Raw genomic sequence first — 22,281 nt, forward strand, 5'->3', positions numbered from 1 at the left:
AATTTAAGGCAACATTTTTTTTAGTTTTACTGTTGTTGCGGAAGTGTTTTATCATCTTATTATTGTTTAAGTGATAAATGAGGTAATGTTGTTGGGTTTATAGCAACAGAGGTTGTAACTGGATTTTAAAATGTGCAATAATTTGTTAAGAAAACACTTTTGGTGTTTTAAGCAACATTTGTGTATCATTATCTTGATAATTGGTACAATACCAAACCAGAAACACGAGGAGAAAGGAAACTTAATGTAGTGTTTTTTATCTAAAAATAAATCTTAATTCTTAAAAACTTTTACTTTATTTGTTTGATTGAAATAATTTTTTTATATATTTTTATTTTATTCCGTTATTTTTAATAGTTTTATTTGAAAACGTTTCTTTGTTGCATTATACATATATTCTCCTCCTTTATATTCTACATAAAGCTGCCTTTTATTAGATAAACCTGTTTTAACCCATTACAACTTTTTTTCTTAGTTCTAGTTGATACAAAACATGTTCATGAAGTTTTCTATACAAAATTCCTCACAGCAGCATTATTCTTAACCGTTTTAATACCTTCCAGAATGAGCCGTTTCAAGGATCTGTCACTTTAAGAAAACAAGCTGGAGCTGGCCACACCCACTCGTCACCTGATATGCTGCTGTAAGCTGAGAGGCTCAGAGTAGAGCTGCTTTTTCTCCAGCCTAGAGAGGCAAGGGAGGGTCCCGCCAGTTTGTGATGTCACAAACAGGGACTTTTTGAAATGGCTGTTAAAGGCTATTCATTTTTAAAATCAAACACTGACAGACAGAATATGCATGGACGTTAACATTTGGAGTGTTTATAGAGGCAGCAAAGACTGTCATGGCAGCACTTTAGGGTTCTACAACCCCCCAAGGCACTTCACAACACTGTAGTGATCTATAGTTTGTATATTTATACACTGTAATTAGAGCTAAATATTATAATCAGAAGTGGTTGTTTTTATCATCAGGGAGTTTACTTAAACACTCTGTATTGACTGAGAGACAAGAAAAGAGAGAGTTGGGATCGTTTAAGAATCTTTAATTTTTATAATTATAAATTCTTACAATCTACCAGGACTATCTCAATGATGAATGCATACGTATTTGAATGTTATAGTGTTGGTGTGTGTGTGTGTGGTTCAGAATCTCTAGGCTGACGTAGCGAATCTGGTTGTTATGACTAGGCTACCACGAGGCTTCAGAAGCTGATGACATGAGCCGCCATTTTGCCGTAACCACGTACCCTGTGGAGCCTCCCGTGTAGATCAGGAATTGCCAGGTCCTCGGACCTTTAGATGTGTGGAGCTGGTGAAACAGCGGTCGCAACACTACAAAGCCCGTCTGAGGGTCGACTCCGGTAGCAGCGGCAGGCGTCAGCGAGTTCACTCTTATTTTGAAGGGACGTCGTCTTGTTGTTCAGACGACGGAAATCTCCAGCTTGACAGTTCTCTGCTTAAAGTAGGAAAGTGCAGCTGGCCAGTCTGCACCTCTCTTTAATGATGACGAAGGACTCCTTAGGACCTCCACTGAACAGAACTGAGGTTAAAATGGAACTGAGTATAAAATGGCGTTGCCTTGTTTTATATCCCCTAGTTGTTTTCAAATCTTAGTAAACCGGATTGGACAACTTCATTAAACAACCCAGATTCTGCCCTACCACAGACGAAAGTTCTGATTGGTTGAGAACAATGTGTCATGCGTTTCCATGGTAATGTAGATCAGTCTGTCTGGTGCGTGTTTATTCATTAAACACATAACTCATGACATCTTTATTTCACAGATCATTCACCTGATTATTAATGATCAACATCTGCTTTGATTAGCTTTATCACGAATAAAGTACTTTGATTAATTAATGGAAAGCGTTCTTCTTCTCTTCTTCTGTCTCTTCTGGAATGTAAACATACTGAAACCAGCATCCGACCTTGGCGATTCCTACACGTTGTTACTGTGTGAAGGGGCAGCTGTTAAGGGCAGACAATAGGATCTTAATAACGCTACAACACAATCAATCAGCTACTATGTAGCCATAGCTGCCCTGAGGCGTGCTGACAGAGGCAAGGCCTGCTGAACACAGGCGTCACCGGTCCCTCCGATCACCGCCAGCAGGCGAGGTGGGTTAAGTGTCTTGCCCAAGGACACCACAGCAGCATTATCTGGTCAGAGCCAGGATTGAACCTGCAACCTACTGATTACTGGACAACCCGCTCTACCTCCTGTCCCTTTTTGGCTTGTTGTTCAAGTCGGCAACTCTAGTGTTCCGAGTTATCTGAATTAGAAAAACACAAACAGCAAATCAGCTTACTCAGCATTTTAGCAAAGTTAAATGAAAAAGCTGCAGATGGACTCCTCGACTCTCCTGAGAAAATCATTTAGTCACAGGAACACACACACGAAGTGACCACAGGACATGAAGCGCGTCACCAATTCGGTTTTGCTGTCAGACTTTTCACCTCCTATCCTTCTGGATTCATCACTTTCATCTCTGATTTCCAAACAGTGCCAGGCCAGGATCCATACGCGTGCTGTCTGAGCTCGCACGCACCTCATCCCGCTGGGGAAGGAGCAGCTTGGCTCCACGTCTGCTCCGCCACAGTCGGTCTGTCGCAGTCGGCGTGGCCAGAAAAATGGGCCCAGATCCGCCCACCGGTGGTGCAGTTTACACACTGCAGAGTCCAACATCCAGGCTCGGACTGATACGGCGACATCTGAAGAAAGCAAGCCAAGGTCCAGATCTGCAGCCTCATTCTCCAGCATCTGTCGACGGTTTGCTGCCGCTCCTTTCAGCTCTAGAGAGGAATTCAGCTTTTCTTTGTAGGAGGTGTAGCTCTGAGAACGTCCTTTCTGCAAAGGCGGATCGATCGACATCCAGAACGGATCAAAGGAAGATCCAAGAAGATGCAGGAGGCGAGGAGGGCGGCAGTGTCTGGGTTTGGGCATGTAGTGATAGTCATCAGCACTGGCCAGAAGGGTGCAAGGTCAGACTGGCTGAGAGTACGTAGGCAGATGAGCTCTCAGCTGTAGAAACGGAGAGTCCAGAGCCGTGTCGTCCTGGTCTTTAAGCAGAGCCCCAGTTGGAAGCTGGTGTTGAACAAGAGCAGATCCAGGCCAAACGAAACGGCGTAAACATGGCCTCTGCATGTGGAGGGTCTGGACACTTGTCCCTTTCTGTCTTCATCTTCACCTGCTGAGGTGTTTTGCTCCCAAAAGCAGAAGTCACCGAGTCTAAGAGTCTTATCACACAAACAGGGCGTTATTGAGCAAGGCAGCGCATGTTCCCCCTCGCCCAGAAGGTTCTGCTGTTTGGACTAAACCCGCAGATCTGGAGCACTTCGGTTCGGTCTGACTGGAGTTTTAAAAATGGAGATTTTTCATTTATAATTTTAGCTTTCAGACAGAAAAAACATTTTCAATTTAAACTTTATGAGAAATTTATTCAGATTTTACACTAAATCGACTTTTATGATCAAAGACACATCACAGTGTAATTTCTAACACATCTTTATTTATAAATTGTTATTGCTTAATTATAAACACTAGTTTTTATTTGCATTCTTATTATAATAAATCTTAAACAGTCTCATAAAGTGGTTTTCATGTACATGAAGACACCCGACCGCAGATGTAGAAGAAGTATCATCTGCGTAAAATGAGTTGATCAGGATGCGGTCGAGTCGAGTCCAGGTCTGATCCAGATGTTTACACTCAGACTGAATTTATCCTTCACGATTCCGTTCCCGTCCTCGGTTCTCACTCAGAGGGAGAAGAGCTGGTCATGTGACTTGTCCTGTTGCCGGGCAGGTTGTGGCGGAGGTCTGGGCGTGGAGGACGGCACGCTGCGAATCGTCTGGTTACTGTGGTCCGCCGCCTTCGCCCGATCCTCCAGAAACTTGTCGAACTCTGGGGGGAGGGGCTAGTTATTAATACGAGCTCAAGCAAAAAGGAGGAAGGTTGTTTTGTGCACACACACACACACACACACACACACACACGGAAACGTACCTTCGCTCGTGACCCCCTCGCAAACCGAAGACTGCTCTTCCTGCTGTTTAAAGACCACATACTGAGTTTTGTTTCACTGTCAACGCCACATTTCTTCATTCATCTCACCATGTCGCCGGACAACCATCTGTCCACGTCGTTCTGCTGCAGAGAGCTACTTGCTGGTGGCATCTAAGAAGGAGTCAATATAAGGTTTTTACTCCTTTCCATCATATTCATCTAAACTAAATCCACATGAGTGTTTTAGTGGCGTACACACCCCTCCTGTGACCTGCAACCGTGAGTCCAGAGCTTCCGCCAGGCCTTCCACAGCTCCAGGATCTTCATACCTCACGCTGAACAGACACAAAGACAAATTTGTGAGGCAAGTCCCAAGAAGTCAGCTCAATGGCAAGAACAAACCCCGGGCGAATAACAGCTCCACCCTGCCAGTTTTCAGACATCCTGCAGGAATAATAAGCTGGCCAAAGGAAGAATTACAGACCACAGATGTTAAGACACGGGAGCTTCTAACCATGCATGGAGGGCTCCATCCCAAATCCAGTCCCCCAAGACTGTACACTAGCCCTGAAGACTAGTGAGTGTGATAGCCATAGTCCCGGATGGAACATCCAAGATCCAGAAGTACATCAACGACAAGGCACCAACAGATGACATGTCTCAGACAACGGTGACCAGAGGAGGAGGAGTGGGATGTACCACCAACAGATAACTGAAGTAGCTGATATCAGACCGTGACTAACACAACATGCCACCCAGCTCCTGGTGCAATCTACCGTCATCCCCCGCCTCGATTACTGCAATGCCCCTCTAACGGGTCTTCCAACCTGAACTGTGAGACCTCTTCAAATGGTCCAGAACGCAGCAGCGCGCCTGGTCTTCAATCAGCCTACGAGAGCACACATCACCCCTCTGCTCACTGAGCTCCATTGGCTACCGCTAGCTGCACGCATCAAATTCAAATAGCTAGCACTAGCATAAAAAGTCCTGGATGGTACGGCTCCCATCTACCTGAATCCTCTCGTTAAGGCTTACGTCTCGGCCTGCCCACTCCGGTCATCAAAGGATCGTCGGCTAGCGGCATCTACGCCGCGTTCAGGACAACCCAGACTCTTCATGCGTCGTTCCCCGGATGTGGAACAACCTGCCAAGCTCTACCAGAACAGGTGCGTCCTTGTCGATTTTCACGAAACTCCTGAAGACCCTGCTCTTCAGAGTGCATCTTCTAAACTAGCACCCGTCCCCCACTGTACTGCCCTCTTCTTGTTCACTTCCCTTTATGATTTATCATGCTGCCTCACCGCCACCTAGGACTGACTGATTAGTGTTTGCTGTTAACCTCAAGGGCACCCTGCTGGCTTCATTATCACCTGTAAGTTGCTTTGGCTAGGAAGAGCTGGTGTGAAGGACAGCACAGAGGCTCATCACGGCTGCACAGGAACAGGCCCTGAACACCAGAGGCCAAGATCTACCACACCAGACGAGACCCAAGGTCGGATGGATTATCTCAGCAAAGCAGAAGTGCTCACTGTCACACATTTAGACTGATTTGTGAACAATGTTTGAGAGAAATGGTGATATTGTGTATCTGGAATGAATTTTAGATCTTCAAGTCCATCTCATGAAAAATCACAGCAGAAACAGGTGTTGCGTTTATATTTGTGTTGAGTATATATATATATATGTGTATATATATATATATATATATATGTGTGTATATATATATATATATATGTGTGTGTATATATATATATATATATATATATATATATATATATGTGTGTGTGTGTGTGTAAATATATATATAAATGCATATAAATATATATTTACATATATATATACAAATAAATAAATATTTATATATACATACACATATATTTACATATACATACATACATATATATTTATATATATTTAAATATATATGTATGTATATTTACATATATATTTTTTTTAATATATATGTATATGTGTGTGTGTGTGTGTGTGTGTGTGTGTGTGTGTGTGTGTGTGTGTGTGTGTAAATCAGCATAGGTCAAGACTATCACCTTTATGGATTTCCTAAAACAATCGTGCTTAATTCCTATATGGGGAAAACTCTGGATTGTTGCTTTAATCCTGAAAACCTAATGAAATGATAAATGGCTGGCACTTGTAAAGCGCTTTACACCACAGTGACTCATTCATCCAGTCACACGCTGGTGGTGATGAGCTACACCGTAGCCACAGCTGCCCTGGGGCACGCCGCCTGAAGTGAGGCTGCCGAGCACCACCGGTCCCTTCGACTACCACCAGCCGCCAACGTGGGTTAAGTGTCTGGGAGAGAGAGCTGGGATTGAAATTCAATTCAAGTTTATTTATATAGCGCCAAATCACGACAAGAGTCGTCTCAAGACACTTAGCATAATAAAAATTCCAATTCAGGTCAGTCCATTAAGCCAATCAGAAATAATGTTTCCTATATAAGGAACCCAGCAAATTGCATCAAGTCACTGACTTGATGCAATTTGCATCAATACAGCAATCCTCATACCAAGCAAGCATAAAGCGACAGTGGAGAGGAAAACTCCCTTTTAACAGGAAGAAACCTCCAGAGAATCCTGGCTCAGTATAAGCAGCCATCCACCACTACTCACTGGGGATGGAGAAGACAGAGCAGGCGCACACACACACACACACACACACACACACACAGACAAAGACAAAGACAAAGTAATGTGTCTACAGTTATATTGTGATGTCTTAGTAAATATTCTATTTGGTGAAAGATAAACTTTATTGTATTTATCCTAGTGGATCTATAATGAAACGGATAAACTAGTAGTAGCACATCAAAAGTCAAGGAAACAAAAAGTTATTATCAGGAGAGAGAATGTTTAAGTGGTTAGCAGCAGTGTGCTAGTCGATGGCCCCCTCCATGAGGCCACCACAGCTCAGTAGAACATAATCACAGATTCTTTCGGTTTGACTAACTCACCTTTTTCTCTGCTCAGCTAAGGAGCTGCCTCTGGTCTGGGCAAACATGTCGAACTCCTCTTCCTCCTCTGCAAAACACATGCTCAGCTTTTACAAAAAGCATGAAGCTAGCTATTTGTGTGTGTGTGTGTGTGTGTGTGTGTGTGTGTGTGTGTGTGTGAACCAAACACTAAAACAAGAAATATTTTGTTTTTCAAAGAAGCAAAGGCTGAACACGGCTCACTGACTGTGATTGGCTGAAGGCTGGTGGTTGCTGTAGGTGCTGACTGTTGACTGGCTGGTTGTTGAAATGACAGCAGGCTGTTTGTCAGAGGGCAACTCAGGGCTGAAGTCCATGAGACTCGGACTTGTTGCGGAGATCTGCAGCAGGGTTGGATCATGACTCAGCATTAATAATTAATAATTACGTTATCCACTCTAAAACTTTACCTGTTGGGTATTTGGACTCTGGGCCTTGCTCAGCCTGTCAAACCTGAAACACAGAAGCAGCAAACCTTTCAGCACCAAACGCTTCCATCCAACGTGTGAAAGTTCAAACTCGGCGTCTGGGGAGGACCTCTCGTAGCGGATGAAGGCGTTGTTCAGGTCGTCGTTTACGATGAGCAGCTCTTCCATGAAGCTTTCGTCCTGCAGCTGTGGGATCAGCTCCACCACACGGATCTGCATGTTCTTACACACAGAAACCAGCTGCTGCTCGGGCAAAAACACACACAAACAAAAAGGATCAAACCATTCACTCTCCCATCAGATTCAACTGGAAACAGATATCAAATCCGCTCCAAGGTCATCGCTTCCTGTTATGATAGTGGTGTTTCCCAGTTTTCTGCTTCACACTTATATATTTATTCGACCTTTGGGTAGCGAGCGAAAGAACGAGATCACGGATACAAGCGGCTGAAATTGATTTTCTCTGCAGGGTGGCTGGGTTCTCCCTTAGAGATAGGGTGAGAAGCTCGGTCATCCGGGAGGGGCTCGGGGTAGATTCGCTGCTCCTCCACATCGAGAGGAGCCAACTGAGGTGGCATCTGATCAGGATGCCTCCTGGACGCCTCCCTGGTGAGGTTTTCCGGCCACGTCCAACCAGGAGGAGACCTGAAGGAAGACCCAGGACACGGTGGAAGGACTATGTCTCTCACCTGGCCAGGGAACACCTTGGGATTCCCCCGGAGGAGCTGGCTCAAGTGGGTGGGGAGAAGGAAGTCTGGGCCTCTCGGCTCAGGCTGCTGCCCCCGCGACCAGACTCCGGATAAGCGGATGAAAATGGATGGACAGACTTTTATATTTAAAAACAAATGACACGTTTCCTAAAAAGTCTAGTGTTGCACCGATATGAAAATTTTGGGCAGATACCGATATTAACTCATTCGCTGCCAGCATTTCTCACCATTTTTACTGTTATTTTAAGAGTGACAGAACGTTGCGCGGTAGGATGATGTTGACACCAAAACAACTAAAACAAAGAGGAGACTCACGTCTTACATCAGGAAGAATCCGCGCGTTTCGAGCGTTATCTGTTCTTTCATAATCCGTTGTTGAGTTGAGATCGGCAGAAGCTTTTCTGGTTCGCACCTCACTTTTTTTACAGCAGCGGCCCAAAACGATCTCCTAACACATGGATGTTCTGCTTCCTGATCACGTGACGTGTGACATATGTGGATGAAGATCGGCTTTAGAGCTGAGATGTTTGTTCTCACGGTGCGGGGGCTCGTCCGACGCCCACACAGTAAAAACATTGGAAGTGATTGAGTCAAGACGCATAAAAAAATGTTTTAAACAATTTTTTTTTCAAATTTGCTGTTGCAGCTTTAAAGGGACATTATGGAAGTGTGACAGCCAAAACATGTGTAGAAATAATAAATGTCTTCTTCATACATTCTCCTGAAATGCCCTGGTCCTGTAGAATGAGCCCTGGCATTTTTACTGTGATTGCCTGTTTTTCTGTAAAATCACAGAAAAAGAGAGCTGCTCGGGTCGAGCAGGCTGCTTCATGCACGTTCACGCTCAGGCATAGCCCTCCGAACCGTTCTTTGAACGTTGTTTCAGCTGTCATCAAGGATATAAATGGTACAGATACATAGGACGTCATTGGCGCTTTAGCTCGCCTAGTAAGACATCGGACTTTCTTGCAGAAGACCTGGGTTCGAATCCGGATACGAACATAGTTCATTTAGTTTCTTTTTTACATTAATATTATTTTTTTTTAACAGTAAGATGCCCAAATTTTTATTTGAGACTCGCCGAACGGCATTGAATTCACAGATAAAAAAGACTTTCATTTTGGAACAATTTTTCAAGCAAGGGAAGGGAATGATCTGAGCATGCAGGAGGACTGACCCATCATAAACCTTTGTCGGCTGTGCTGAAGAGAAAGGTACAGAACCTAATTATTTAATTAACTAGCTGCGCGTTCTCCTGTCCTCTGGGCCACACACACACACACACACACGCACACGCGCACACACACACACACACACACACACACACACACACACACACACACGGGACTGTCTCAGCTGTTATTTTCATTAAGGAGTGTGCACGTACAGCATGCTCGCCTCGTGCACGAGCCTACTATTGAAGCTGCCGTTATGCTTTTGGCCTGAGGGGGCAATCACGAGCATAAAAATTCAAAACTCCGTAAAGTCCCTTTAAACCGGATTTTCTCAGAACCAACCGTTGCAACATTACTCAGAGTTTTGGTACATCAGACACCCCAAGCTGCCTTTATTCAACAACAATACAATAAATGTGGATTTAAACTATGAGACACCTTTCAATCAGCCAGATACGAAGACCCACCTGAAGCAGCTCTGCATCATCAGCTTTGCCCTGTCCCGGTGTGAGTTCGTTGAGCATCTGAGACATTACTGTGAGATTTCCCTTCACGAGCGCCAGCTCTCTCCGCAGCTTCTCCTCCTGAAGTTTGAAAAGTAACAAAACGGCCTGTTGTTCTGGTGGATTGGACGGGCTTTTCGTAAAGTGGGTTTTTATTTTTACCACCATAGAAACAGAGAGATAAACACCCTGAAGCTCATTTAGTTCTCAGATTCTTGGGACAATAAACTCAAGGTAACACGCTCACTGATTGGAGGATTTTTTTTTACCTGTTCTGGAGACAGCTGGACCGGTCCATCACCGGGCTGGACTGGGGGTGAAGTGTTTTCACTGGGGGTGCTGGCGGGAGCTTGTGGTTGGGGCTGAGGTGCGGAAGCAGCAACAGGAGTCGTATCCGAGGTCTCACTTTCGGGAATGCTCTGCAGAATTAGTCAGAAAGATCAAACCACTGCGTATGATCACACACGTATGAGATTACAGGAAGCCTCACTAGGGATGGGTACCTTTGACATTTGAATCGATTCGGTACTAATACCCGGTACCTAGGAATCGATACCGTTACTTAACGGTACCAATTTTCGATACTTTTGAGTGTTTAATATTTTAATTCTCTTCTATAATTAAATATTTTTTTTCTCAATATATAACCATATTTGGTAAATATCACGATAAATAACATACAACTGTTTGTATTTGAACATCGTCCTTGTAGTTTTATAAGCTGATAATTAAACTGAAGCAAACATCTTTACTGTGAACTAAATTTACTGTGTATCTTCATTCCTTTTGTCGTCTTTTTTCATTTGATTTTTCCTACTGGGAAGTTAGAATTTCCGAGGAGAAAGCGAACGCACCATTAGCTGATAACAATGGTGGCAATGGAAGCTAACATATCAAGCTAACGTTATCTTAAACAGTTTATTTAGCTGCTGGAGCAGATTAAAACGATGATGCCTCACACTTAGATCGTTGTCACTGGTTTCATCTTCACCCAATCACCCGTCGCATTTAGTAAAGTGAAGCCAAACTTTAGAGCGCGTCCATGTTCTTCTAGTCGGAAATTCTGAGTTCCGAGGAGAAAGCGAACGCACCATTAGCAGAACGGAAGCTAACATATCAGGCTAATGTTATCTTAAACATTTTATTTACCTACCGGAGCAGATTAAGATGAGGATGTCCCACTAGATCGTTGTCGCTGGTTTCATCATCACCCACTTACCCATCACATTTAGTGAAGTGGACCCAAGCTTTAGCGTGCGTTCTTTCTACCATGCTGCTCTGTTTACAACTCGCTCGCAGCGAGCGACGACATAACGCTCTTGCGCATGCGCAGCTGTCTTGGCAAGTTCTCGTTATGAAGGACGGGTACCGAAACGAGGCACCGTTTCAAATGACGTGAATCGGTGCTCAGTCGGTACTATGGAATTCGGTCGGTACCTTAAAAAGTACCGAATTCGGTACCCATCGCTAAGCCTCACCCTATTGGGAGTGTGTATGGGGGACAGCGCATCCAGGTCCGTCATGGGGAACTCCAGACCCCGCCTCCTCAGATCATCGTACACGTACACCACCCCGGACAGGGAGGGAGAGCTGCGAAAAGCATCAGCCCATGACTGAGGATCAAAAAGAAAATTGGAATTATTTACAAATGCGGCTGCTTAATCTTTATTCATGTAAGAATGCAGGGAAAAAAAGAAAATCAATTTGGATCGAATCTTTTTATTCCTTCCATTCAGCGATTCCACAAAAGCTTTTCCGTCTTTCAACCAGCAGGGCAGAGGAGCAGGAAAGTGCTCTGTGTTGCTTTAGATGGTCTCTCAGTCTAAGTCTGACTACTGACATAACTGCACTTGTGCACCATGTTCACCTGTAAGTAGGAAGTGAAATCTGGAGGATCACATGCTTTGGGTTTATGTTTGTCACATTTCAAGGAAGCAGTTGAAACAATAACAGGAAATTGGTTTGATAGAGCAAATAAATAAGTGCCTTCACACACTTACCTGAATCAGGCTGAGAATACGATCGTGAAGGACTGTGGGCGGATTATATTTGGGCAGAATGGAACGAACCAAAACTCCTTCAACAAACTCTTGTGAGGCCACAAACACGTGGAAACGATGGCCGCAGTTCTTCACGCAGGTCTCAAGAACCTGAGGGCGCAAAGCACAGAGCAAATATTCTTTAATAAGCAGAGATGTTAGACAGGATATTCCATTTATTCCAACTCTTAACTTCCAGAAACAACAAAAACCAATATGAATATATGAGGAGGAAACCCTCGTACGAAACCCTAAATCCTTTTGGGTCACTAACATCACATTTCTCCCATCAGCTATAAACATAAAGTTTGATTAATAACAATAATTATAAAGTTCAAACATTACTAAGTTAGGTCCGTTTTAGCACACAAACACAAAAATGTCTCAAAAGCGAAACCTCACATCTGTCATATTTGGACATTTTGACTTAGAGAAGAATCTGAAGAGTTTGGTTTGTAGTATGTACGAGGTGAAGGTTGTCTGGTTTGTAATATGTACGAGGTGAAGGTTGTTTCATTAAAGGAGAAAAGACGATGGCTTCCAAAATTACATTTCAATGCCGATATCTGCTGATAATGTCTGATGATCCTTTTAAAAAGTGATTCTTTCTCTAATTTTATTTTATTTACGGGTTTCTCTAATGCTTGTTTAGCAAACGAGCTAATGTGATTTCTTGGTCAGCAGCCAATCAGAATGAGGATCACTTTGGTCTTTAGACAGCAGGCTTAACGCTGCAACGGCACATTTAGAAAACAAAAGAGCTTCAAACATTTTTTCATGCCTCCTAACAACGTTCTAATAAAGTATAGCTATAAATCTATAATGGAAATAAAAAGTTGTTCTCTCACATTTGTCGAAAAACCTCCACCAACCAGCTCAGTGGCCTAGTGGTAGAGTGTTTGCCCTGAGACTGGGAGATCAGGGTTCGATTCCTGGTCGGGTCGTACCAAAGACTTTGAAAAAATGAGACCCAATGGTCAAATGCGGAGAACAAATTTCGCACACACATCAGGGGCAACTAATGGGACTTTGACCGATAAGACAGTTCGGACCAAAACCAACCATCAGACCATACGGTTGTGTCACTAAACCGCTGAACTTCCCTGGGTTCTCCACTCACCACACACTCACATATTTAGGACAAACTACCAGAGTCTCAAAAAGAAAATCACCGTTTGAATTCACGGACAACAAAAGACGTTTGGACCTAGAAAACAGACCGGTGTTTAGCTCCATCTCGTTTCCTCTGGTAATGCGGGTTTCTGGTTCCAGCAGAAGCGTCTCAGGGAAGATACCCGAGGGGAGGGGTGAGTGTTTGGTGACCGTGGTTTCGTTAAAGCCCTAGCTTGTTCTGTAGATTCGCTAAAGCAGCTTTCGGTTCCTCATGACGGGACAAATCAAACGTAAGCAACAGTCGTTACTCACCGTCAGAGCAAGCATAATCTCTCTGAAGTTCTTGTTTCCTACTATTCTCTTCTTAATGGCTTTGACGGCATCTTTGGGCCTGGAATAAAAACTATTTGGTTCATCGTCTTTGAATTAACAAATACAGACAATAAATATGAAAGTCATCTTCCCTACCCTTCGTCCGTCTCATTGATGATGTCACAGATCTCCATGTTGAGCATCCAGTCCTCCGACTGCAGAGAGCCGCTGGTGGCTCGCTCTGTCACAAAACAACTCAAAGCTGAAATCATCGCTGCATGAACTATACACCAACTAGGACAGCCTCCTTCTGACAAAATAATGTTATGATCCATTTTCACAGGTCATTACGATTTCCTGTATTATTTATTTTTTGCTTCCAAAGACGTATTTTCACTTTTAAGTTCTCGTTCACGGAGAAACTCTGCGACACTTGTCCTTTGTAAAATTCGTTCGGTGACTCTGAGCTCCATCTTCACGCTGAACGTGAAAAACGTCTTCGAGCCCCAGAACCTGCATTAGCCGCAGAAAGGAAATAGACGGGGAAACGATTGGCTCAGAAAAGGCCAGTCTCTTCAGGGAAAACAGCGTTTGTGGCCCCGCCCACATCGGTTTGGGACTGCCCACAGACAGGCTGTGTTGATTTTGTGTCTCGGCTAGCAGAAGCTAGCCATTAGGAATTCCACAACACAACACGAGGGCGAACGAAGGCAGCGGAAGAGTTGCGTTTAGCCGAGACGTTTGGATACCATGAAAAATAATGAGAAAAACTGGAAATCCTGCCATTTTATTATTATTAATTCATCTATTATTTATTTTAGGAAAAATTTTGAACTACTAAACATTCAAAGACGGCGCTTATTTTGTTGTTTATAAAGTTCCTCCTGATAATAAATAGTTTGGGGAAATAAATCACGGGCGGTAAGGTGGAGCGGCTGTAGCACTGTTGCCTTGCAGCGAGAAGGTTGCAGGTTTGAATCCTGACTGCGACCTTCCTGGGTTGGCGTGCTCTCTGCAGTCTTGCATGAGTTTGCTCCGGTTACTCCAGTTTCCTCCCAAGAACTGGGGACTCTAAATCTGTTGTGTCCAAAGAGTGGTCTGGGGGCCATTTGTGGCCCTTGGAGTGACGTTGTGCGGCCCCACTAAAACTTCTAGATTAAGATTTTATCTCTCCAGCAGACTTCAGGTCCAGCAGGACCAGAACAGAACAGTCCCCTGCATCAGTGTGAGTCAGAAGGTCATTAGAGACCCTAAGAAGAGCTGTTTCAGTAGAATGAGCTCTACGAAAACCTGACTGGAAGCTATCATAGATGTTATGTTCATCAAGAGCTGCTGTGAGATGTTTAGCCACAACCTTTTCCAAGATCTTGGAGATGAACGGAAGTTTAGAGATGGGTCTGAAGCTGCTATGGAGAGAGGGGTCAAGACTCGGTTTTTTAAGAAGCGGGTGGATTACAGCGTTCTTAAAGTAAGCAGGGACCTGACCAGAAACCAGAGAAGCATTAATTATAGAGAGCACGCTGGGACCGATGGACTGAAAAGCACTTTTAAACAAAGATGAGGGTAAGATGTGGAGGGGGCATGCAGAGGTCTTCATAGAGTTAACTAGTTTGGTTAACTCAGGCAAAGAAACAGGAGCAAAGCTATCTAGGATGATGGGCCTGGTTGGAGTCGGGAGAGGCAGCAATAAGGCTGAAGGAGAGATGCTAGATCTGACCTTATTGACTTTGTCCACAAAGAAAGACAGAAAGTTCTCACAGCAAGAGGCAGAAAAGAGGGATAGGAGGATCTCAGGATCAGAAGAATCCTCACAGGACAACAAAAAATCTGAAAATAAAGCAGAAAACTCAACAATTGCCTTGCGATAAATAAAAACTTACTTCAGGAACAAAAATAATCAAAAACAAAGAAATAAAAAAGTCACAAAAATGAGAAAAGCAAAAATGAGAGGAAAGGTAAAAAGAAAATGAACAAGAAAAGGTGGATCCTGGGAAAAGCAGAATCAGCAGAAAGAGCAGAACTAAGCTAACTGAGGTGTTTGCTAACCTTCAAAATTAAGTGCCGTCTGCCTCGGGGGCGGGACTCTAACCTATGAGAACCCACCCTATTGGCCAAATGGGTGAAGAGCTCTATTTGATTTGTTAAAAAAACATCATGCTTCCATTTGACTGACAGAATGCGTTATGCAAACATTTGAGCTGACCATTCATTGCGATATTTATCTGTTCTTTGCGATATGCATGTTGTGCATGCTGATATCGTGATAACTATATATTTACGATATATTGTGCAGCCCTACATCGCATTTTTGTGGCCGGCGAGGGATTTTAACTTGACAGTTTTAGCCCTCGTCGTGAAGACCTCTGCTCTAAGTTGTTCCTAGGTGGGACTGTGATGGACTTGAGATCTGACCAAGGTGTCCCCCACCTCTCACCCGATCACCTCTGAAATTAGAATCGAATCGATTAGACTTTATTGATCCCACAGTGGGGAAATTCACTTGCTACAGCAGCATCGACACTTAAGGGAATAATTTGAAGAAAAATAATAACAAAGGTACATGTGTATACAGTGGTGTGAAAAACTATTTGCCCCCTTCCTGATTTCTTCCTCTTTTGCATGTTTCACACAAGATGCTTCTGATCATCAAACACATTTAACCATTAGTCAAAGATAACACAAGTAAACACAAAATTCAGTTTTGAAATGGTTTTTATTATTTAGGGAGAGAACTAAATCCAAACCTACATTGCCCTGTGTGAAAAAGTTATTGCCCCCCCTTGTTAAAAAATAACCCAACTGTGATGTTTCACACCCGAGTTCAATTTCTGTAGCCACCCCCAAGCCTGATTACTGCCACACCTGTTTCAATCAAGAAATCACTTAAATATGAGCTGCCTGACAAGGAGAAGTAGACCAAAAGCACCTCAAAAGCTAGACATCACGTCAAGATCCAAAGAAATTCAAGAACAAATGAGAACAAAAGTAATTGAGATCTATCAGTCTGGTGAAGGTTATAAAGCCATTTCTAAAGCTTTGGGACTCCAGCGAACCACAGTGAGAGCCATTATCCACAAATGGCAACAACATGGAACAGTGGTGAACCTTCCCAGGAGTGGGCGGCCGACCAAAATTACCCCAAGAGCGCAGAGACAACTCATCCGAGAGGTCACAAAAGACCCCAGGACAACTTCTAAAGAACTGCAGGCCTCACTTGCCTCAATTAAGGTCAGTGTTCACGACTCCACCATAAGAAAGAGACTGGGCAAAAATGGCCTGCATGGCAGATTTCTAAGACTCAAACCACTGTTAAGCAAAAAGAACATCAGGGCTCGTCTCAGTTTTGCTAAGAAACATCTCAATGGTTGCCAAGACTTTTGGGAAAATACCTTGTGGACTGATGAGACAAATTTGAGCTTTTTGGAAGGCAAATGTCCCGTTTCATCTGGCGTAGAAGTAACACAGCATTTCAGACAAAGAACTTCTTACCAACAGTAAAATATGGTGGTGGTAGTGTGATGGTCTGGGGTTGTGTTGCTGTTTCAGGAACTGGAAGGCTTGCTGTGATAAATGGAACCATGAATTCTACTGTCTACCAAAACATCCTGAAGGAGAACGTCCGGCCATCTGTTGGTCAACTAAAGCTGAAGCCATCTTGGGTGCTGCAGCAGGACAACGACCCAAAACACACCAGCAAATCCACCTCTGAATGGCTGAAGAACAACAAAATGAAGACTTTGGAGTGGCCTAGTCAAAGTCCTGACCTGAATCCTACTGAGATGCTATGGCATGACCTTAAAAAAGCGGTTCATGCAAGAAAACCCTCAAATAAAGCTGAATTACAACAATTCTGCAAAGATGAGTGGGCCAAAATTCCTCCAGAGCGCTGTAAAAGACTCGTAGCAAGTTATCGCCAACGCTTGATTGCAGTTATTGCTGCTAAGGGAGGCCCAACCAGTTATTAGGTACAGGGGGCAATTACTATTTCACACAGGACAATGTAGGTTTGGATTTTGTTCTCTCCCTAAATAATAAAAACCATCATTTCAAAACTGCATTTTGTGTTTACTTGTGTTATCTTTGACGAACAGTTAAATGTGTTTGATGATCAGAAACATTTTGTGTGACAAACATGCAAAAGAATAAGATCAGGAAGGGGACAAATAGCTTTTCACACCACTGTATAGACATAGGCAGTAAGCTAGAACTGTAACCTTCGACCACAAAAACCACGAATAAAAAAGGAAAACTTGGGTCCAACACTATGCAGCACACTGTAAGAGACACACAATGTAAATCTGGTGTTGAGCACATACTGAATAGGCAGCAGCTTCTCGTGACTCTGAGGAATAAGATCAGCAGCACTGAATTTTCATCCTCTGAGACGATTACTGAAGGTCTGCAAACCACGCTGCACTTCTGTGCTTTTTTAATTACATCCCTGTCCGTCTGAAGGCCCAGCAGCATGGTGCTGGTGCACCAGAAATAAAACATTCTAGGGTGTGATCTTGTCTTGTAAATTAACATTTTGCAGAAGGTATTATCTTTGATCTCAGGCTCTTTTAGCCTCATCATGAGACATTTGAAACTGTAGACCCACCACGATCTTGAGTCGGAAAAGGGTAGAATGCCTTCTCCAGGTCAGGGACGAGGTCCTGCCTCAAGTGGAGGAATTTAAGTATCTCGGGGTCTTGTTCTCGAGTGAGGGGAAAATGGAGTGAAAGATCGATAGTTGGATTGGTGCTGCGTCTGCAGTGATGCGGGCGTTGTACCGGTCTGTCGTGGTGAAGAAAGAGCTGAGCCAGAAGGTGAAACTCTCAATTTACCGGTCAATCTACGTCCCTTCCCTCACCTATGGTCATGAGCTTTGGGTACTGACTGAAAGAACGAGATCTCAGATACAAGCGGCCAAATCTCTCCCTTAGAGATGGGGTGAGAAGTCGGTCATCCAGGAGGGGCTCAGACTAGATCCGCTGCTCCTCCACATCGCCAAGTGCCAGTTGAGGTGGATCAGGCATCTAGTTAGGATGCTTCCTAGACACCTCCCTGGTGAGTTCTTCTGGGCATGCCCAACTGGGCGGAGGTTTTGTCAGGCCAGGGAATGCCTTAGGAATTCCTAGAGGAGCTGGTCAAAGTGGCTGGGGAGAGGGAAGTCTCGGCCTCTCTCTGCTTAGGCTGCCCCCCCGTGACGCGTCCCCAGATAAGCTATGAAAAATGGATGGATGGATGACCCACCTAAATCAGGACGTCTGGTTTGTTTGATAAATATATTTTAGAAAAAATAAATAAATTAGAGAAACTTTGACCAATCGGAGGAGGTTAAACATACTACTGGAATCCTCAGGATGAAAAAAAACTTTTTCTATAAAACAAAGTCAAAGTTGTAAGATTTATTCCCAATCAGCCAGCTTTTAAACTCAACCCTCCACCTCATAAGACTAAATCTCATTCCTTTCCACCAAACACCACAGCCTCAACCTATCCTCCCCCCTCCCCTCCCCTCTGACTCCCCCTCCAGCTACCTCCATTTCATGTGACTGTCAGCTGCTTCTGTTCTCATCTGCCTGAGAACTAGCTGACATCCATGCGAGAGAAACCCAGTCGATAAAATAAAGAGGAAGGAAGTGTTGAGATGGGAGTGTATTCACGCATGCTGCAGTCATCCCACAGCTGGCCTGCAGTCAGACGCAAATAAAAAAGTTCAGGATTTGTTTAGTAGCTGGAAATTAAGGCGGGAATTACTGCTGAAACCCGCTCGTTGGGTGAAATCCGTTTAATTCCTGAGAAGACATGTGAAACTCTGGCAGGATAAAAACACTCCAGTCACTGAGGAAGTGAAAGGACACCGAGCCGATTCCTGATTCGCTACAAGAGCTGTCAATGAAGCTACAGTAACCAATCGCATGCAAGGATCCCAAATAAGCCCCACCCGCCAGTCTCGTCGCCTCTGAAACTTACTTTTCTGTTTTTAACTCATTTTTTAAGTTAAGCGGGAAGCGTTTTACACCAAAATCTTGTCGAATCGAGTAAAATAATCGGCAACGTGGGTTTAAAATCCCGAAAACGTGTCGGTGAGTTTGTAAATAAAAAAGGCTTCAAGCGCTGCTGCTCAAACGGTGAAATCCGCAGCTAACTTACCGATTCTCTGGCCGACGGGCGTAGAAAAGTGGTTTCCGATGAGGAACTCCATCGTCTCCCCGAGAGAAAACATCCTCAGTTCAACAGCTAGGTTTTCTAGCAGAGTTGTGCGCCTGACCGCCGAGTTTCCTTCAGCTTTAAGACTTGTTTTCAGAGGCGCTCCGGAGCTCAGAGGTCACGTGAGAACAGAAACAGGAAGCAGCGCTGATCACATCATGAATTTAAAACCCTGCTGTGACGTCATTTCATGACACATGACGTGCAAATTTACCTGAGTAGGAGCTGGAGGGGAGTTGTCTCAGACTTCTGTGCAGAATTGTTTGAATTTCAGCCACGTTGGAGTTTTTTAAGGTCAAAGGTCAGACATTTACCTTCAGGATTTTCTGTTGGAGAGCAAATTCCATGGTTCCTTCAATTACAGCAACTGGTCCAGGTCCTGAAGCACCAAATGGGCCCCAATCCATCATGCTACTACCACTACCGTGCTTGACTGTCAATATGTCCTTGTGTTAGTTTAACTCCAGCCTAACAGGATGTACAGCTTCCAAATGGGGTTCAAATGAAGGCAACTGGACTTCTTTGGTTTCTTCATGACGTTTTGCTTCTCGTGCAAGGAGCTTTGTCCTTTCTGACTGGAATATGGGAGGGTCACGCTTAGGAACTGTCGCTGTCCACTGTTGCGTAATGAGCAGAAAATGGCCATATTCCAGTCAGAACTGACAAAGCTCCTTGGATGAGAAGCAAAATGTCTTCAAGAAACCAAAGATGTCCAGTTGCCTTAATTTGACCTCTTTGGATTACCATGACCTGTGGATGGCTGGATCACCAGCATGATGCACAACTTCCAGAAAATTCTGTTTGTCTCATGAATCCACGGGATGGGTTCTCACTGAAGGACATTTTTACTGCTACAGGCTAAACTCCCCCAGAATTACAATTGGCCCCATTTTGTCTCTGAAATGCTTCTGGTTGCGCACCTGTTGCCATCTCTTACTTATTATCCTTAGAAATGATCAGTCGCTGGGTTTACCATGCAGGCTGAACATGAAAACAGTCTCCCACACAAACTTCCTGCATTAGCTTCTGAAACTCTAGAATTAGAAAAGTCTGACCATTCTGCACCAAGCTGTCACTCGGACTCATCCAAACTGGCTCAAGACAGGAAACGCTGTTGCTGGCTTAGCGTTCAGGAAACAGCAGAAAACGTCTCGACTAGTGGAAGCTAACCGTTAGCATTAGCAAATTCATTACACAGCAGAACTCCTTCAGGCTTGAGTTATTTGTGCAGATCAAAAATTAAATGTTGCAGAAAAAACAGTGAGTTGTATTGCTGTTAGCCAATCAGAGAAAAGATGTCCAAATATACAGAATGTATAGTTTGTGTGGACATTCATCAAAGGGGGTGGGGGGTCTTCCTTTGGGGGGGTCAATTATTTTACTGCGGTGGTCCTCTGGCCACCCCTGGCCACTCCTTGGGGGCACCACTGCACCCAACATGAATAGATTGCCCCCCGTATTCAAATACACATTTTAGGAAGGTGAATTAGTATTTTTACCATTTGTGACCCATTAGTTCTATTCTCTGTTCCTTTTTTATTATGTTTTCTTATTGAACAGTGTTGTTGTGACACAGAGGCTTGTCAGATTCATTATTTATGTAATAATCAACTTTTTAATTAGATTTTTTATTATATTTTGAAATTTTTTTTAGATATTTTTGATTATATTTTGAAAAAAATGTTTAGATATTTTTTTATTATATTTGTTGAATAATTTTTTTTAGATATTTTTTCTTCATTTTTTATGTTAAATCTATTTTATTGCAGGCACTGGAAGCCCTTAATGACCATTTTTATTTCTCTTTTTTTACTCAGGTTTCTGCCTGTACAGTAATAGGAGGGTTGCCGGTTCAATTCCAGCTCATCCTATTCTGCCACGGTGTCCTTGGACGGCACGCGCCAGCTGCGTAGCTGCCACACCTCTAAGTCGCTTTGGCGGAACGTGTTTACCAAATGCATAAATGTTAGCAGCAGCAGCTCAGGAGGAGCAGGTTGTCCACTAATGGGAAGGTTGTAGGTTAGATCCCGGCACCCGCCAGAGAATGCTGCTGTAGTGTCCTTAGGCAGGACACTTAACCCGCCTTGCCTGCTGGTGGTGGTCAGAGGGACTGGTAGCACCTGTGCATGGCAGCCTTTATGGTTGGTGGTGATGAACGGAGAAGGAAGGCAAAGCTCTGTGGAAGGATACTGTGATCAGCAAAAACCGGGTAAAAATAACACTTTTGCTGTGTTCAAAAAAGAACCGTAATGCAGAAGTCCTCCAGAGTCATCGCAAACTCAGAAACCTTCATTAGCGTTATTGGTGACTATTAAGTGTCCTTAGTGTGGCAAGGTGGAGGAACGAGGGACCGGGCGGGATTCGATCCCCAGACTCCCAGATGAGAGTCATGCACACTAAAGGGACATCCCCTCGGCCAAGTGGCCAGGGTGCATGACCAACCTGAGTGAAGTTGGCCCCCCACCTTCTTCAAATCCAACAAAAGTGGTATCAAACCATTGTGCTACGTTTGTGCTGCAAAAATTTTCGTTTGTGCTACTATCATTTTAAAGATATTAATAAAAATTTCTGGAGGTCATCAGAGGTCAACCAGCCCCCCCACATTAATGGAATCAAACAAAACTTGTGTCAATCAACTGTTCTACGTTTGTGCTGGTTTGTGCTGCTTCTGTCTTGAAGATATTAATGAAAATGTAAAGGTCAAAAGGTCAAACAGCCCCCCCACCTTCTTCAAATCCAACAAAAGTGGTATCAAACCATTGTGCTACGTTTGTGCTGCAAAAATTTTCGTTTGTGCTACTAT

General features: G+C 43.8%; 1 protein-coding gene and 1 pseudogene across 4 annotated transcripts; both read right to left on the bottom strand.

Moving 5' to 3' along the window:
- Nucleotides 1-2,260: 2,260 nt before the first annotated feature.
- On the bottom strand, nt 2,261-3,270 carry LOC107393207 (noggin-3-like; annotated as a pseudogene).
- Nucleotides 3,271-3,491: 221 nt separating this feature from the next.
- LOC107393193 (target of Myb1 membrane trafficking protein) lies at nt 3,492-19,615 on the bottom strand. 4 transcript variants are annotated; one of them, XM_015971417.3, is made up of 15 exons: nt 19,422-19,615; nt 13,440-13,524; nt 13,284-13,362; nt 11,820-11,969; nt 11,298-11,432; nt 10,089-10,238; nt 9,784-9,900; nt 7,541-7,674; nt 7,414-7,456; nt 7,212-7,344; nt 6,986-7,052; nt 4,268-4,343; nt 4,117-4,179; nt 4,009-4,048; nt 3,492-3,906 (listed from the first exon to the last, which is right to left on the bottom strand). In XM_015971417.3, the coding sequence occupies exons 1-15, from the start codon at nt 19,492-19,494 to the stop codon at nt 3,761-3,763; spliced, it is 1,491 nt and encodes a 496-aa protein (XP_015826903.3). In that variant the 5' UTR covers nt 19,495-19,615; the 3' UTR covers nt 3,492-3,760. The 4 variants fall into 4 exon arrangements, with proteins under 4 accessions (XP_015826903.3, XP_015826894.3, XP_070408166.1 ...); XM_015971408.3 differs by having other exon boundaries at nt 4,009-4,051; XM_070552065.1 differs by lacking the exon at nt 19,422-19,615 and having other exon boundaries at nt 13,440-13,737.
- Between the last annotated feature and the right edge of the window lie 2,666 nt (nt 19,616-22,281).

The sequence above is a fragment of the Nothobranchius furzeri genome, chromosome 6, assembly GCF_043380555.1.
Source record: "Nothobranchius furzeri strain GRZ-AD chromosome 6, NfurGRZ-RIMD1, whole genome shotgun sequence".
In the NCBI taxonomy this organism is placed as follows: Eukaryota; Metazoa; Chordata; class Actinopteri; order Cyprinodontiformes; family Nothobranchiidae; genus Nothobranchius; species Nothobranchius furzeri.

What these genes read in the sequence shown, in the direction of transcription:
- LOC107393193 (XM_070552064.1), bottom strand. Translation starts at nt 13,618, where the DNA reads ATGGATCATAACATTATTTTGTCAGAAGGAGGCTGTCCTAGTTGGTGT. An exon ending in CCATACACACTCCCAATAGG is followed by an intron (nt 10,239 to 11,297) that starts GTGAGGCTTAGC and finishes CTAATTCTGCAG; the next exon opens with AGCATTCCCGAAAGTGAGAC. An exon ending in CGAGGGGGTCACGAGCGAAG is followed by an intron (nt 3,907 to 4,008) that starts GTACGTTTCCGT and finishes CCCTCCCCCCAG; the next exon opens with AGTTCGACAAGTTTCTGGAG.